This window comes from Blennius ocellaris, assembly GCF_963422515.1.
Source record: "Blennius ocellaris genome assembly, chromosome: 8".
In the NCBI taxonomy this organism is placed as follows: domain Eukaryota; kingdom Metazoa; phylum Chordata; class Actinopteri; order Blenniiformes; family Blenniidae; genus Blennius; species Blennius ocellaris.
This window is the reverse complement of record NC_137657.1, coordinates 21,251,152-21,270,010: the sequence shown is the minus strand read 5'-3', so window position 1 is coordinate 21,270,010 and position 18,859 is coordinate 21,251,152. Positions and strand designations below refer to the sequence as shown.

General features: G+C 40.5%; 1 protein-coding gene across 1 annotated transcript; it reads right to left on the bottom strand.

The window, feature by feature from the left end:
• Positions 1 to 313: 313 nt before the first annotated feature.
• LOC308133993 (lysophosphatidylcholine acyltransferase 1) lies at positions 314 to 18,254 on the bottom strand (the record flags this gene model as incomplete). The annotated part of the gene is made up of 14 exons (XM_080501570.1): positions 314 to 546; positions 673 to 814; positions 1,564 to 1,662; positions 1,939 to 2,092; positions 3,012 to 3,137; positions 3,570 to 3,652; positions 3,797 to 3,851; positions 3,973 to 4,007; positions 6,279 to 6,337; positions 6,553 to 6,613; positions 6,972 to 7,084; positions 9,897 to 10,111; positions 11,180 to 11,319; positions 18,132 to 18,254. 14 exons carry the CDS (start codon positions 18,252 to 18,254, stop codon positions 314 to 316), a joined length of 1,638 nt encoding a protein of 545 aa, XP_080357696.1.
• Positions 18,255 to 18,859: the final 605 nt, after the last annotated feature.

Sequence of the window (18,859 nt, the reverse complement as noted above, 5' to 3'; positions counted from 1 at the left end):
TCTTCTTTACACGCGTTCACCCTTCAAGTATTCCAGCATTGTTTCTGTAACAGCCATCGTTTGGCATTTTGATGATTCTTGCTATGAAAAAAAAAAAAAGAAAAAAAGAAGAATTTATACCAAAATAAACTGTTGAGAAGTTGAAAATAATGTCCAAAATGTCATGGACACAGTACTAATAAAAAGGGAAAGGTAAACTTGACTCTGCGCCGTAGCTGAAATGTACTCCCTTACTAAGCGTCCGTCTCTCCGACGGCGTCCTCTCGCCAGGAGAGTCGTCTCTGTTCTGTCACTGCGTCTGGAAAAACCGTTCTCAGTTGTGTTTCTTCAAGAGTCCGTCTGTTGCCCTGTCGTAGTTGCCGGGGCTGAAGTCGGGACAGATGCCGTTGGCTGTTTTGCTGGTGGCGGTGCCCTGAGGGCTCGCAGGTGACTGGCCGGGCTGCGTTTGGTGTTGGTGGCAGGGGGCGCCGTGGAGCCCTGCGTTTTCTGTGTACAAGTAATCCTCAGCAAAGTCCGGGTGCTGCTCCACAAAGCTCCTGAACTTGTCTGGGGAGACCACAGGAGGGCGCCAGAGACAAAGGCAACGTTAGAAATGCATGCCACAGGCTTCAGTGGCTCCAAATGAGAAAATAAACCCAAGTTTTCAAACAGATGCTTCATTGATCTTCTTACCAAATGTGACCTTCCCCGTGTCTTCAGCGTCGATGGCGGTAAACAGGCGTTGCACACCGAGGTGAGCCACTCCTAAAGCTGTCTTCAGTATAACTGCCAACTCTGTTTCTATGATCGCGCCGTCCTCCTCTGCCTCAAACATCTGGTGGATGTCAAACATCAAGAAATAAGGAAGGGTTTTGGCAAAGGGCATGAAATTAGACAAGAATTTTCATTTGTGAGATGAGAAGAGCAGTTTTTTTTTAATATATATTTTAGATTTTTGCAGCTGAATAAAGGATCTAACATTAGAAAAGTTTTGTATGGATCACATACATTGTTAACAGTGTAAACAGAATAGTATGCTGTGGAAACAGGTGTGGGAGGATAATAATGTAAATGTTCATGTAAATATGACAATATTGTGGAAAAATGAGTATAGAAGAAACATTGTGACTCTATAATCACAATACACAATACTTGGGGAAATACAGTGTAAACTGTAAATATACCCGTATACTGTAAGAATGGGTTTAAAGTTGGGAAATACCATGTAAACAAGCGAGATCGGTCAAGGCACAAGGGTATGGGAAATACAGTATGATATGAGCCTTGAACAGGCACAACAAGTGTAAACATGTCAGTATGTTGCAGGGAAAGTCTGTCAATGAGTATCAGGTAAATACTGTGCAGTATGCTAGTGTGTTACAAGTACAAGTAATGAAAATGCTGTATAAACATGCCAATATGCTCCTCATAGATGAATACTACTTTATTAATCTATTTGACAAAGCTGAGACAACATGCAGTATGTGGTATTACAATGTAGCAAATGTCAAGCTGCTCCTCGGCTAAACACAAAGCTGCTCAGTCTGATGGTCCGATAAGCATGAACTCTTAAACAGAACATACCTTGAAGGCCAATTTCATTGTTCCCAGAGTTTTGGCAGGTCTGCATACAACAGATAAGGCTATCACATATTCTCTAATATCCATGTTGTTATCTTCATGCTGGGGAAACAACAGGGGGGGAAAAAAAGGATGAAGACAGAGCATGTGCGGGAGGTTACTCCATTTCCAATGGGTGATTGCTTTTATGAGGCAAAGTGTCATGCTTAGCTTTAATCTCAACACACTGTTCATTATGGCCTAAACTATAGCAAATGTACTGGTCGTTAATTCCTTGTACCATGTGGCTTGCTATTGTGTTAGGTATACCCCATATCTGAAACGAAAGACAGACAGGAGGCTACAGAATCATTGCACGAGTAAATCTGCAGTTTTTACCTCATCGAAAAGATCAAACATGTCTCGTAGCATGTCTGAAACTGGCACATCGAGAAAGTGAGCAAAGTCCTCCAAGCCCAGCTTCTGTCCCTCCAGCTTCCTGGCTCTGTTCCCATACTCCTGCAAAACCTTCTCAATGTTCTTCGGTTTTAGCCTGAGGGAGCAAGAAAAACTTAATCCATAACGTAGAATAGATATAGTGAGCAAGGACACAGCACTCTGTATACATTTCGGACAACATTTTTAACTTCTGATGAAGTGGTACATTTCGAAAAAAAAAATCAAGACTGTGCTATATATATGTGAATTTCAATCATGCATTTACATGAGGTTTTTTTTCCCTTTCTTACATCAGTATAGAGGTTAAAGTGTCATTGCTTTACAACAAAACACTTTGAGTTTTAGGCCTGCTGTTTGACTGGTAACAGTGAAATGCATTTACCCTGCATTCGGATTCATAGCTCCGGATTCCTCCAATGACAAGCATATCGGGTTAACTACCGACTATATATAGGCCATACGTGTGAATATGTTTGAGGGCAACTAGTTCAATGAGACAGACAGCCTGTGAAGGTCATTTCACACATTTTTCTCTGTTCGTTGGGATATTTTTCAGTCTCGTCTACATTTCTGTTCAGCGATGAAGAGATTTGTGAAAATGATCATAGTTCGATTTTCCTTCCTGTTGGGAAATCTTAGTTTCACCAAATAGGGAGTCGATACAATACATCCATTCTTTCATCTGCCTGATGTTGTTAGTCTCCTCTGCTCACCAGCCAAACAATTTAACTTACTGTGTTTGGAGACCAGACTACAACTGGATCCCATCCTGAGCAGACACCCGGCCACTCAGTGCGAGTCTCCAGTGCAGCAGACCCCACCTTCTGCTACATGCGCCCAACCAGGGGCCTGTCTGTGAATGAACAACCATTTCCCAAGGCGCCGCTGCCAGAAACCACAATCTCCTCTAAGTCCCTGCAGTTTTGGGCGAGTATTTCCCTTGTCGTACTGCAGTACCCCTCACCTACTCGCCTTTGTGGTGTGCATTGCACTGGAAAGTTTAAGTGACTTACCCCAGTCTCCTGACGAGCTTGGCAAACTCCAGTAGACAGGTGTCGACTGGCAGCCTCAGCTGGCCTTCTGCCATGGCCAGCTGGCAGTCTTCGAATGAGTAGTCTGTGATGGGCACGCCCAGGGCCCTACGCACAACATGGTGGAGACAACGATGAAACGTCAGCATGTGCAAATCAATATAAACCTTGCTTAAAGCTTATAAGGCAGATGTAGTAGATGATGCCCTGGTGCTGAAAACAATGTGCTCAGTTCTTTTTTTGTCAGCCTTGAGAAGTGAAGTCTTTCATTCTGAACTGGAGCGTGTGCAAGAGTGTGTTACAACACAGGTGCAACATAAGCACGGGGAGCGGAAGATTGTAACATACGGAAAAGAACAGGCACACAAGAGAAACTATTGATGAAGAGAAATAGTTGTCCTCTGATAGACGTTCACAACAAAGTGTCCCCGACTTGTTCTGCCGTATGAAGGAAATATTAACTAGCTTTAGTGATTAACTTGGACATAGCTCCGTCACAGTGAACAATACCACGTTGACGCAATAATAAATCAAACTCACTTTGCCATGACACGTCTCACATTTATAGCAAAGAGTGCAGGATTCTGTTTCTCCTCCTCTGAGGGCGTGTAGATGGGAAGGAACTGGCAGAGGAGGATAACAGTTTAGTAAGCGACGTCTCTGACACTTGCATATGCCACGAAAGGCCATTAATCTAAAATACTAATGCATGAAACACACCAGGCAATCACAAAAAGGGAGCAGAGTTGGGAAATGTTCACACTCACCTCTATCACAAATTCATTGTGTAGCTGGCACAGTGTCAACCACAAGATTTCAAATCTGGATAATAATTGAAAAAAAAAAACCATAACATTTAAATAGAGACATTTGGTCAGTCCCTGTCAGTGAACAATGACACACGTTCATAAAACACATTAAAAAAATAATAGTCTCTACTTACGCTCCTGGCCCTTGCCACGTCCAAGTAATTGTGTCCTGGAAAAACACATAAAAGCCCAGATATTATTAGACAGAGCAGAATAAAAATAATGACAATTATTTCCAAGATGCATTTTTAGACCAACTGCTAATGTGCCCTATATAGAAGTGCAGCTTATTGGCACACGAAGATGAGATCATGGTGTGATCAGGATACCTCAGGCACTAGTATAGACATGTATATTATTGCATAAACTGCAACGTCTTTGACTTTTTTCTTTTTAGTATTATTTTTTTAGTTTAAACTTTTATCAGCTTTACTGTATTTGTTTTGTGTAAAGCCATAAACCGTTGCTCCAGACGTGAACGCAAAACTCCTGCTCACTAAAACAATGAATTACAATGAGTTTTCTTCTGGCTTTCAAGCATGGATTTTCTGGATCCAGTCGCCCGTTCATGCTTCAGTACGGCCTTGAATTTGTCAGATTGAGCAACGGCATGAAGAATACAGCACTCCTCTTAAAGACAGAACCCTAGAAAATAGCACCGCCTGACAGTTTGTTGCTGCACCATGAAGGTTCTGTGAAAAATCCTGACATTAAGACTTTCCTCTCATTCTTCCCATGATTTTTGGAGACTTGATGGGACAAAAAGAACTTGAGCACTTAATTGGGTATAACAGTACACATTGAAAGCAAAGGCATCCTCAACCTCTCACAACTCGCTTTGATTTTAATGTGTTGCAAAAGCAGATGTCAATTTGTCTTCAATACGAGTTGCATTAAGTTGTGAAAAACATTACTCTATACAAACTAAACTTTATTTAGAGAAGAGTCAGACATCCCATAACACTGCCAGTATTCATTTGCTGAAATTAGCAATGCCAAAAAGGGATTACATTACCAGAATATTGTAAACAAAGTGACCGGTGCATGATTGCAATGTGCAAACCACAACTTCCTGTCTGACATCACTATAAACTTCTGCAATTGCAAATGTGATTTCTCAAACAGATATTTCAGAACATACAGTAGGTGATGACCTTGCAACAATAGAGGTTTACTGGATTGAAAGTTTCTTGAAAGTCTCAATTTTCTTTGGCAGATGGTTTTTCTACGCCTCCTCTAACAAGCCTGAACGATGCCGTGGACTTGTCTGCTGAATCAGAGTATGATTAGCTCCATTCCCAGGCAGGCGAGCAGAAAGTGGCTTTGCATGCTTCAACGGATTCTTCTTATAACCGCACTAAAGGACTTCTTCAACTGAAACCTCCTCTTTGGCCTGCCAGTAGCTGTCTATTGAATCATTAGGCTGTCATGGGAACATGAATGTACTTGAAAAACTAAGACTCTCCTAACCATTTGGAGTTTAGGGGCAAAATACGGAAACTTTGAGAGGGAAAAGTAATGCTTTCCTCCATAAAAGATCCACATCATTTATGAAGCGTTAATCTGTTACATTGCCACACAGTATGAAATAAAACCCCATTCCAAAAAAGGAAAAAAAAAGAAAGCAATTTGCATCTTCTCTGAACTTGAGCAATATAAAAGCCCCAATGCCTCACGGAATGATTCATCTCAATAACTATAACAATCTAAAAATTGCCAAATTCCTGTTGACTTGACACTTTTGAATTTGAGCCAACGCGATACATAAAACTCACCCGTCACCAGTTCACCTGTCAGCCAACACGCTGCAGAGAATTCTATGTACTCACCATCTCCCACATGGGTAAAACCACTTGCTTTGATTAATGACACATTATGCCAGATGCATGGAAACTGAATGGATTTTTCCTTTATGCTGGGAGACCTTAAAAGGAGTCTGAAATGCTGTCGTGTCAGTTTTTCAGATATTCATCTATCCTCTGAGTCAGACTCTGGGAATATGCTAAGCAAGCTACGGGGCATACATAGTATGCACACACACGTACTCGATCTGGCACTTACAAACGCATCCAAAGTCTGAGTGCTCCAAGGTTTTTTTGGGGGCTTTTTTTGTTTCCTGTTGGGAGCTCCTCCGATGATTTTACTGCAGCTATGTTTCCTCTTTGCACAGCATACTCAAACAGTTGTATTTGCTTAAACTCGACATGATATGTTAAATAACACGTTCAAAACAATAATGCAAGTGAAATCTGATCTGAAAGTAAAACATGGAGGGAGCATACAAGTTAGTTGAAAAAGTAATGTGCAGGACCACAGGCATAATTTGACACCCAATCAATCATGTATTGATGGAATGTATTTTCCTTTTTGACTTTCGTCACGATAACTGTGCCATTAATTTGTGTTGCTTAGCTACAATCTTAAAGTCTAGTACTCTTACCAGTCTATTTGGATATCGAAAGACTACAGGCTGAACTGGTACGGCTGGGATGAAGGCCCCTGTACAAGCAAAAACACAGAGCAGATTTAGTTTAATTCAGTATATCTGTACATAACATCAAACAGTCCGAAAAGTGGCCACTCTATCACTATTTGTTGTCAAAATTTGAAATCGCCAAATAAAGAAAAAAAACGAGCCAGTACACTAATTTAAGAAGAATGTTAGGCAACAAAAATCCATTGTATGTGATGGAAATGAAAAGCAGAGGTGCTACCTGGCTTGAAGGTGATGAGGCAGGATCTATTGGTGCACGTTCCCTCTGGAAAGATCATGATCTGGATGTATGAGAAAATTGTGAGTCACAACATCAACACAGCTTCCTGTCACATCTGAAATCAAAATAAATATCCAGTTTTGACATGGCAAGCTGAATTTATACATATGATGTCAAGTTATTTACAATTCTCCAAAATCTGCTGTTGTGTTCATATTAAACATCTATAAAAAAATTAATATATTACGGTAGGTGGTTATAGTTAATCAAGTACCGAAAATGTTTGACATATGGTCTTTGGCCAATTTGTGATTTGAAGAAAAATGTACATCGTCTGTTAATATTCAGTGAATTTAGTAGTTGGACCATGATGATTCGTTTTCCGTGCGTATCTGTGATTTCCCTCTCCGTTCACTGACCTGAGGCCATTCTCCTCCAGAGTGAGCCCTGCGTTTGATCTCCTCCACTGTCTTTTTTCTGGAGTTCTGATCTGACCGTGACACAAACACTGGCCTGATGTACTTTATCAAAGCTGGAAGAGAAGCACAGACAAATCCCAAGATTAATGCAGAAACAGTAAAATGACTTCTCTTTCTTACTGTAATACGTGTAATTGCTTTAATTGTAAAAGTAGCATTTATTAAACATTTATGAAATACTCCACCGGGGAGAGATCAAAGCATCCGTTTACAGCGACCATCACTTTGATGGTGTCTTTAAACAGAACACTTCAAGCTAAAACACTACAGCAAAACAAGGCCGTATTAAAGTGATGTCCTGATCTATTCCAGAGACTAACGTGGCGGTACAATCCAATCCACTTTATTTATATAGCACATTTAAACATCAAAGCGTTTCCAAAGTGCTGCACATGAGACTGCACATAAAAACAATAAAATTAAAACAATGCAAATTAGCTCCAACACTAAATAAGTATAAAACCATAAATAAAAATAAAAACAGATTAAAAACTACAAACACATTAAAAAAACTACAATGATATGATCTGTTACACAGGTTAGGGCTAAACAGTATACACTTACAGTATCAATCAATATCAACATACAGCATAAGAAGATGAATTGTTTCGAGGCCTTCTAACCATTATATTACAATCAAAGAAGAAGATAAAAGGTAAGACAGGTATCTTAACGTGATTATATCTGAAACAAAGACATCAGGGCTGAATTGTCTGTACTATTCTACAGTTGAGTGTTATACAGCAGGTTTATTGTTGCATGACCTACTCTGCAATGAAGTCATCTCCAGTGTTTCAGCGGCTGCTAAATGTAATTTAAGTATTTTAAACAACCTTCAAAAATGTCAAATGTCTGGACGGTTCTGGGTATTGATCAGAAAGACGACTGTTTAAATTAAGACAGTGGCTAAAACCACAATGATCAAGTATCAGCGAACAGTGAAAAAGCAGCATCAGCTACAATGCAGAGCATGGACATTATTGATTATTGCCAGATTGGCATTAGGAGATCAGAAAGACCAGACCGTGAATCTAAGGGGCCGTCCACTTGAGAACGCCGGTTTACGTAAACGAGCCGTTTTTGGCCAATCATCCACACGAGCCGGCGATTTAGAAGCCCGAAAAGGTATGTTTTTTTTGGAAAATGGGTCCCAGAGTGGGGAAGTTCTAAAACCTCGGCTTGGTTGTGAGGTGTTGACAGCAAAGACGGTCTTCTGTAGAAAATTATGATGTCATCACCCCCCACGGTGGTCCGCGACATCAACTAATATCCACAAGAATCTTGTACTACATGCTACAGGCGAGCTACAGAAGCTACTGACACTAGAAGCAGGAGGAGCAGGGCCATAGACCTATAGAACTCACACTTAAATAGAAGTCTATAAGCAGGAGTCTAATTCTGCATCTCTATGTGCATCACCTTCTTCTTCCTCTGCATTTTTGGTGTATTTAGTGAGTCACAGTACCCCTAATGGTCTGGCAAATGTACTACAGGCCCTGAAGCCTCATGCTGAGCCATGCTGGAAACATTCTCTTATACCTTCAACTTCACTGAAATTGAAGTTGAAATTGAAGTTGGTTGCACTTAAACAGACAGGGGAAATGAAAGCGAGTTCAGCTCTATGAGGAAGAAACTGATTCCAACTATGAGCTGTCTGCTCACAGGAAAGGATTAGAGCTGGAGCTACTACCCTGAGAAACACTGCACACGTCACTGTGGCTGATCAGGTCTTAATGCTTGTTCTGTATTCTCCTTGCTTGACCATGGCGCTTGCTTCCTCTTGAGAGGTACACTGGGACTTGGAAAATAAACTAATACCGGAGTTATAAAATCAAAGATGTACACAATGTCTACATTATAAATTATACCAATTCTTGACTGACAGTTTTTTGTTAAACTGCCAATGAAAAACTAATCCAAAATGAGTCTACTCCTTTGATGCAACAGCCATGTAAAATGGTTCAAAGTTTCATTCAACCTGCAGGTAACAATGTGGCCAATTAGTGTCTTAGTAAGTGAAGGAGTAGGACGAGAAGGGAAGGCTAAAATAACACCGAGCCCTTTAGTGTCTGTCCTGCTGGCAACCAATGCCTTAGCTGGCAACTAGAGAGGTAAATTAACTTGCAAGCCAGTTAATAGGATCTGCTGTTACAGTAGTGTGTGTACTGACTGCAGATGAGTGAGGCCTATCTGACCTTTGCATGGAGCTTTAGGTTGTGTTCGGACAAAAACTCTAGCCAGACATCCAAATGGCTGTTTTGCATTCAGGTCTGTTAGTGGTGGTGAAAGAAAACAAGAGCCATGATTAAACAGCAGAGAATGTGTTGACATGTAGGGAACAAGGCCATTCCTGGAGGAACCCTGAGGTCTATGCAAGTGAATATTTACAGCTGTAAGAAATTTTAATTATGCGGCCATCTCTAACATAATTTGTAGTATTTTTCCATAATACTCCCTCAAAATAAGCCTCATCATTTCCTATGATAAACATACTAGATAGCAGAGAACCAGTGCAATGTTGAGTTCTCTTTTTTTCTTTCTATTGAACTATCTTCAAAACATGATCAAATACTATATTAATGCAAACCAAAACTGACTGCAAAGGAACACCAAAGCTGCTCCTTCTCCAAACATGACACAGCAAAGCTTTGTTGGCCAGTATTTATTGCCATTTAATTTGAAGCTTTTAAGCTCCACAGCTGAGTGGCGGTTATTCAAGGAGGGTTTCTGCTTGTTCATCACAGTGTTGCAAAATTCCCAATAATTTTCTTTTTGTTATGCCCTCATGAAAACTTTTTGTGTGTGGGTGTATAAGTTACTCAGAACAATGGTATATCACGATGGTTGACCGCTCCTTTTACTTACTTCCCCAGAGAGGTATATCCTTGCTCTCAGCCTTCATGACGATGGAAGACATTGTCATTGTGACTGGAATGGCATCAAAGTAAGAAGAATGGGGCGCCAGGGTGAGGATGGGGGCTTCTGTAGACAGTGCCCTTCGACCTTTCACAGTCATCCAATGGAAACCTCCCGCAAACCACATGACCCGCATGATGATTTTCAGAATAATGTCCACCAGTCTGGAAAACAAGAGAGTGAGGATACATGAAGAACACTTGTCAAACATTAAAAACTCTTCACATCAGTATCAGTACAACATTGCATGATATGATGGAAAGATGTGTATACGAGTCAGAACAAAAACTAAAATACTTTTTTTTTTTTTTTTTTTTTTACGGATGCACTTTCCCCAGATCTGTAATGTTGATATTTTACCAACAAAATATTGCCGATACAATATAATCTGAAGTCAACAAGATGCGTCGACATGTCAAAGTCATCTTTTTTTTTTTTTTTACACTATACACACTATTTTTTACTTAATTATTACATATAAATATGTCCCTATTTTTCAACAGCAAAGACAGTCCATCAGAAGAGACACTTAATGTCATCAACAGTATATTTATCCTTGTACTTGTGTCCATTGTATTAACCTACTTTTTTGGTATTAAGCATTGGATAATTAGGATGAAGTAACACACCAAATCTCAATTTCAGTGTGAAATACTACAACAGGCAATGTAATAAGAAAATTCGTTGAGGTAAAAGCAATGTTGTGTTGTTTACTGCATTTAAGACAGAAATGATGTGGTAAAAGAAAAAAAAGGTGGAGAGATTTGTTGAATCAAGCATTCCAGAACTGTGCAATGCAACTTCAAAATGACGTTATAAATAACAAACAAATGACATCCAGACTTTCTGATTGCAACATTTTAAGAGATTGCAGTTTGCTTGAGGAGAAATTGTGAAAATTCATGAATCAGAGCAAACAAATCTCACTTCAATGCTGTCATTTGCAAAAGACAAAACAAAACCTGAACATGGAAGTGGCCCTTTTGAGCCACGTGACTTTCTATTGATACTGAAAGCAGAGTTGTTGATTGTATGGCTAAGTGCTCCAAGCACTCTACCTCTGCTCTTTGACTTACAGTTGCAGAATGTCAATACCAAACATGCTGTACCAGTATTTCCAGGAAAAAAAAAAGGCTTCATATTATTCATGGTTCATCCAGGACTTGCACACACTCAAAATACGCTTTTACACAGTCAACCAAATATAAATATACGCATACTGAAGCACCCACCTTCTCCAGAGGCACTGGGGTTCGACGGTAGTCTCGGAACGCCCGACTGAAGCAAGGAAGGCAAAAGGCCAGGCCAGCAACATCATAAACGCAGCAATGAGTAGACGGATGGGGAATAGTGTAACTGTCATTAATGCAATCTGTAAAAAAATATTAAAAAAAAGGAAAGGAAAGAAAGAAAACAACATAATTAAAAAGAGATTTTTGCCAACTATTTTAATACATCAAGTTCTACAATTACAAATGATATCAGAACCCGATACCAGATCGGCCACATCCCTAATATAAAGCCAATTTTAATGAAACCTTCTGATGCAAGATACAGTGAAACAGCCAAAAAAACTTCTATAACTGTTGCACTATGCATGTTTATACAAACTCACCCCGACAGCATGGCTTTGAGGCTAGATTGTGAGCAACGAAGTAGCTGTCTTTCAAAGCAGCATCGCCGATATCTCAGCTTGAGTATCAGTTTGGTGTCATGTTTGCTAGGAAATTGATCAAAATAATAACTATGTTTTCTTTGGAATATTTACAATTATCTTGGTGTTTCCCTGGCCAGATCACAGACTCTTGTGGGAATGTTTTGACTCATGGGCCTAATGTTTGACACGGCTGGTCTAAATCGGGGTGTACAGACTTTATGATGATGTCATCAGCAAGTTTGTGAAAAAGCCCAATAATGAGCCCCTCATTACAATCAGGTGTGTTGCAACTGGGAGGGAGCTAAAACATATAGGACAGGGGCCCTCGAGGATCGAGGTTGGAGACCCATGCTCTAAAGCGACGGCAAAATCAGGAAGAAGAAACTTGAGAAATAACCAAAGGCTGGAAAGAGTTGTACAACACAGGGAAATTGAAGGCACTGTGACCCCAAACAGGGAGGGTTACTCCAGAAGATACTACAAACATCGGAGACGCCATCCGCACGAAAAAGCTGTCATGTAATTGGCATTGTATCTGGCATGGAGAAATTTGAAAATGGATGGGCAAAGACGAACATTTGCTGAAAACAATGCCTGGCATATGTACATTTCCTGCACGAGGCCATGTGGATTGGAAACTTTTCAAGAACGACGGGGAGATAAAAGATGATTTTGGCTAGTGTGGACAGGGCCTGAGATATTTCTTATGAATCTCCGATTTTCTCCTCATGATTTCTGCTACCTCCCTGTTTAAACCCACCTATTCTCACTCCGATGGTGGCCGTTTACTTTAAAGATTTGTATTGCTTCCTAACAGCAATCCTTATCTTCTGTAAATATTAGACTTGATAGTAACTTCTACTTAAGCAATCTCAAACACAATCGATCAACTTGGAAAGCACCAAATCTCACAAAACATATTACATGTTTCAGTTCTCTTCCAGCAAACATGTCCTTTCTATGAGAAGTAAAAATGTCCCATTATAGTGAACCCTTAACAATAATCCAATAATTGTGCAGTTCCAGATAACACTAACATGAAGAATACAGTTTGACAATAATGTTTTTGAGTATTTCAGACCCTTTGCACAATGCACTTGCTAAAATATTCATACAGACCCAAAGCAAAACAATGCAAGAACGCCACACTGGATTAAAGTAATACTACAAAAGCCAAAAGGTTATCTAGGGGTTGGAATAAATCAGTTATTTCACTAAATCCTGAGATTAGTGAATCAAATCTTGACAGTTTAAAACATAAATGTGGAAATAAAAAACAAACAAGCCAAACAATACAATTTGGGCGCTACAACACTTCTTTCAACAGACAGCACATAATGTAAAATGACTAAGGATGAAGCGGAACTAAACCGAAACGTCTTATCAGAACTGCAGGCCTGTGAAGCCAGCAGCAATGGAAGTGAAGCCAGTTTCTTTGCAGAAAGCGAACCGACGACTGCCGAGAAGTGTGACCTAAATGATTCTGATCAGTTGCTATTTGTGTGAATACAAACATCTGTCATGAGACTTTTACATGAACCTCAAAGTAGACCGCAGGCATATTTAATTTTGAAAGCACTTGCAGATCAGAAACACTTCATCTGCCAATTACTTTTCAATTCACGTACACCAGTTTTCTTTCTTTCTTTTTTTTTATCTGGCTTTCTCACTGAAGGCAGTGGCTATAAGACAGTCGCAGATGGAGCCTCGTTATATTTACTTAAGTCACCATGACACACTGAAAGAGGAAGATGAGGGTGAAGAGGAGTGACTTACTGAAGTGCAACCTTTTCACTATTGTGAGAACAGTTTTTGAAATGCTCGAGAAAAGACTGAATTATTTCCAACTTAAGCCATGTTTATGGACTGTGGACACAAACAATAAATTAAGAGTCACAGACTCACTTGCATGGATCTAAACTAAAAGTATCCTTCCTTGTCCAATTTGTACTAATCTTTTGTTATGTACACCTATTGTGCCACCCGGTTGACAGACCGAGAAATCACAAATCAGTCTATTATTAAGAACCGCTAAACTGCTCAGGTACTCATCATCAGTAGAAGTCACAATTTCAGCCCACTTAGAGCAAAAACTAAAATAATTCAGGCACCAGAGACAAATAATATACTGGATTCACATTGCATAAAAAGTTAAAGCATTCAAATTCTACCAGTGTAATCAATCATAATGCTTTCTGTGCCTGTTCCTTATCCCCACTGAAAAATGTTTTGTCGGCTTCCTAAAGGCAATTTTTATGCCTCCATATTTCATTCTAGAGCCTCGTTGTCTCCGCACTGTATTCAGTAGGTAAAAGGGATTCTCAGGTTTTACTTCACCATCACCCCCAGGGCTCAACCGGATTCAAAACCTGACATTAGCTATCAACACTATACCAGTAGGTAGTGTACTGCTTAAAGTCTGGGTTTAATTTTAACAATCTGTGGAATGAATATGTACGAGATCTCTTGAGGGGACACCATGGAGTGTTCACCTTTGATGCCCATCAATAGAAATAATGATCTGAAAAGTGTTGGAATAACATATTGGTCTGTTGCTGCTCTGGCAACATCAACACAGATTTAAGTCTGTATTGGATCTATCCAACACATTTCACAGGAATGTTGATGAGGCTTGTCGAAGCTGGGCAGATAACTAAAATTAGCAGCTTGGCCTTTGACACCGCACCAACCGTTGGACTACAAAGTTCTTTTCAGACTGAGATGCTGAATGATAAGGCATAAATCTGCCACAAAAACAAAACATTATGTGGCAACTTTAGGGCTCCACCAACAAACTCTGCAAATGAGTTAATTAGCTCATCAAGGGTGAAAAATCTGCATGAGCAGCTTTATGTGGATTAAAGGGTCAGGCTACTGAATTACAGAGTCACCTACTAATGAGTATTTGCAAGCTTCTATAGATGATTCTAGATTTGGGGCAAATGGCTAATGTTGTCATTTGTCAGAATTATCCACCTTATTACCTCCGGACCTATTTTTGGACAGCTGTCTTCTGGTATCGAAAACCCTTGATTGGAAAAGAGATAGATTCCAGTTAGCCTCAAGAGGACGGTCTGCTGCTGTCTATGAACACCAATGTCACTTTTCAACTTGGCAATTTAATATGCTCAACTGCACTCAGCTCACTATGCAATCATCAAAGGGTCTTTAGACAATAAGAAGTTTCTGTTGTTTTGAGGAACCTTGGGTGGATGCTTAGCATTCTGTATATGTTCACACTGAGAGGCGTCAAGAACTTTGGAAAATTCCTAAACCTTCTACCCTGCTCCTTAATAGAAACCTGCCTTTTCCTATTCAGTAATCCCAGACGCACCAAAATCTTTATTTCAAAAATTGGAAAGTAAAATAATGCAGCTTTAACTGACAAGCAAGTGTGACGTTGAACAAACTCGTGGATTTCATAACCCTTTCAGTGTCTCTGTATCTTTTATCTTATGTCATTTCCCAGTAAATGTTCGTGTTGCAAATGAAAATAATGAAAGATCTGAACCCTATCATGACGAGAAACAGTGCAGTCCAAAAACAGCTATTGGAAACCTGGTTAGCAGAATGTACAAGGATGGAGCTACGGAGGACTTCTGTCTAACGCTTTACAGGGCCCACTTCAATGCTACTATGAGTTCTCTGGACTTTTTGCCCTCCACATGATCAACAGGCTTCCCCTTATGATTGTGGCCTCCAACAAATCTCATCTTACAGCTTTAAAAGGAAACTACATAAAACAGTTACTAAATTAACACCACCTGGTCAATAATGGACCGCAAAGGAAGGAATTATGCAAGTTCTCCTAAGGTGACCTGTGGTGTCACATAAACATCTTAGCAACAGACCCTATAGTTTCAATAAGAACCTGGTTTTCCAGCTCATCTTTGGTCATATTTAGATTTGTCTAAAGATCTCGTCAGCACTTTTAACTCTTTTGCAACATTTCTCAAATCTTTCTCTCGAATGTTAAGGCTCTATGACTTAGCTGTGCTGGCATGTAGAGGAGCAAGTGTTCTGCGACAATGCTATGCAGTTGGCATTCGTCAAAGCAACATCAGCATGAATTCCAGGATCCAAGGTTTACAAGAAGAACATTGTATCTGTTTGCCTCCTTTGACTTGTCGTCTTCCCACAGAGCATCGCAGTATCATTTGTGTCCAAGGTAAACAAACGCCTGGCCATGGAGAAGATGTAAAAGAAAATATGATTCGTCAGATCTTCTGACATTATTCCACTGCACCATGATCTAACGGTGATAAACATCCACATTATCAGCATTTTTAGGACGCACTCCAAACACAGTCATGCAGTTTGATATAGATGGAACTGCGGTGCATTTGGTGGTATGACAAAGTTTTTATGACAGAAATACTCTAAATATTTTCTGGTACAGTGGTTCTTCTGTGGATTTCTTAAATGATTCAAGGTTTTTAAGTCTTGGTCACTCATTGGTCTGTCACCAGCTCACCTCACACTTGGTCAACTTTAAGTAGGCTTGAGGCATTCAATACAGGAAACAGTTGTGCAGCCATCACAATTTGCTCTTTATAAAGATCAACTTTCTTTATGAATCAGTCTGCATTCAATGCAATGAACAGAGCTGACTGTTTCGTTAAGGACTGATATATGCTGTCTGCAGAGAGGTGCTTTTGTTACAAGATCATTAGTATGTCACTGGGATGCTAGTCACTCAGGTTCTGGTGATAGATGCAGGAGTCTTTTCCGTTTGTCTCAACATAACCCTGATTGTATATGTTGATCAGTGAATGGGCAGCCGGCTGGTAAACAGGTTGTCTTATTTCAAGAGTTCAAGTGCAGTACCCATGGTTTTGTAGTGGATGTCAAAGTAACACATATTATGGTGAGAGTTGCTGTTCCATCACATTGGGGAGACTTCACAACCCACTTTTTAATTCAGCATATGGTGGAAAAAAAAAAAAGTTCATGAGATAAGTCTTTAAAACATAGCCTTAAAGTATTTAATGTTGAGTTAAAATGTGCGCAGAGGGTAACAAAATGTATTTCTATAAACATTTGACCTCTCAATGTACTATCGGAAACAAAGTTCTAAAAATGCGAAGAATGACATAACACCAATTATCTAATAAATGCTAAACTAAGTCGGGTGAACAAGCATTCACAACAGTGGAGTTTGTGTGTCTCTGTAAGTTTTGCAGCCACATTGGTAACTTCCTTTACTTTGATATGTCAGACTTACAGGTGAAACCAGAAAACCAACTTAGTCCCCTCGGCTGTGATGCACGTGACATTCTAACATTTCCCCATAGTCTTTGTGAAAAGAGTTGTTTGAGCCTCCCTAGGTCAGTCATGCTATTTGTAACAAGATACCTTCTCATGCCTACAATGACAGAGGCATTCATAAACAGGTGGCTGTGTCTCTGTGACTGAAAATATCGCACATTTGTTCTCAGTTCGTGGCTGTTCATAAACACAATAGTATTACCTCTGCATTATTCTTTGCGGACACTAGTTTTACAGCCTATACATTAGAAATAAGCACAGTAAGGAGGATGTTGTCATTTGGAAGAGTATACACGCGCAGAGCTGTGTGTAAAACTACATAATGAAATATTTGCAGGGAATCACTTTCCCTCACAGTGACAGGTGACAAATCACATTTTACAGTTCTGCCTTGGTGGCAAGCTGCATCCAGAAGATAATGTTTTCATAGATTTGTGCAGTGAAGCTGAAACCTACCAGACGAAGTAGCAATTAACACTTTTTTTTTTTTCAGCAGAAGCTGAAAGCTCTAAATCTGATTATCAAAAGGCAACGACAGAGAGCTGGGCTGCAACTCTGAAAATGCCTAATGTAATCGGGTGAGAATTGTGGACAACACTGCAGTTGTAGAGAAGGAGGGAAAATGCCCATGCCTGTCAGATCTCCATCCCCCTTCTCCACCCTCCACATCCACACGTGTTGGCTTGACTGATAACCAACACTGCCGCAGGGAATGTGAAGGAAATCAGAAAACGGCACCATGTTTAAAAGCACAGTATGACTTTTTTCTGCCAATTTCACATGCCACCATGCTAAAAAAACAACAACAACAACAACTGACTAATAAGGAGAGCACGCCTGCAATGCATGGAAATTAAAATCAAAGAGCAACAAGCTAGGCCCCTCCAGGACACACGGCCATGCTCAAGTAACTGTATCTCATTATAGTAGGCTGTTAACGGATTCCACTCAGAGAAGATACACTTGACGACGTGTACAATAAATAAATACTATTATGGCTCGGGATATCGTGGACTATCTCCCGGGTCTTCACAGAGCTGTAGCGGAGGCAGAAACACAGCGGAGGAGGAGAAAAAGCAACATGTATGAAGCTAATGTTAGCCGGCTAGCTAACCTTAGCCCAGCTGACTCCATGCAGTTAAGTTAAATGATGGTGACAGCCCAGCCCACGGTGGCGCATTAAAGTGTCGCCTATTCCCCCGGCAACTAGAACACATCGGTGCAAGAAGGAGAGACAGAATGAGCCTGCGTACTGTTACCTTTGCCTTCTCCAGAGGGGTGAATTTCAAGACGTGCACAAAAGGGTTTCTAAACGGGGGCGCTTGGTCCATCTTCTTCCCGTCTCCTTCCATCCCATATTGCCTATTACTCGGCAACCTCATCCTTGAAAGTAACGCGAATCAGCAGTAGTCCTAATATTTGGGGAAAAGGGGGGAATGATGTTGCATCTGAAAAAAAGAAAAGGAAAAAAAAGGCAGCTCGTCTCGCAGAACGCAGTTTCTCCTCTCTGTCCTGGACGGTGGCTAATTGAGGTGGCAGTGCGGGGCTATTAACGTTATCTCCCTTTCTTGGACAGCATGGAGGGATAATGGTTAGCTCGAGGATTAGCCGGGGATATCTGAAGCCGCCGATATCTGTGCGCATACAGTGCGCAGGACGCCTACCTCCACGCACCGTGCTCCCCCAGCCAGATCAGTCCGCTAACGGAGCCGCGGTCCCTCGCCTCCTGCAACTGCGCATGCGCGCGGTGGTCTCTCCATACATCCGAATAGTCCCTCCTGTCTCCTTTCCTATCCACTTTACCTTAACCTCCGTGGATGACGTCAAATAATAATAATGCGACGATGGTGCAGGTTAGTGACGTCAACACGGTGGGGAAAAACTACACATTTTAGAAAAAGGACTACAAAAAGCACATTTATAACACTTTCCCATGTCCCGCTAAATGCTGATATAATGTCAAATATCACAAGGTTTAAAGTGCCCC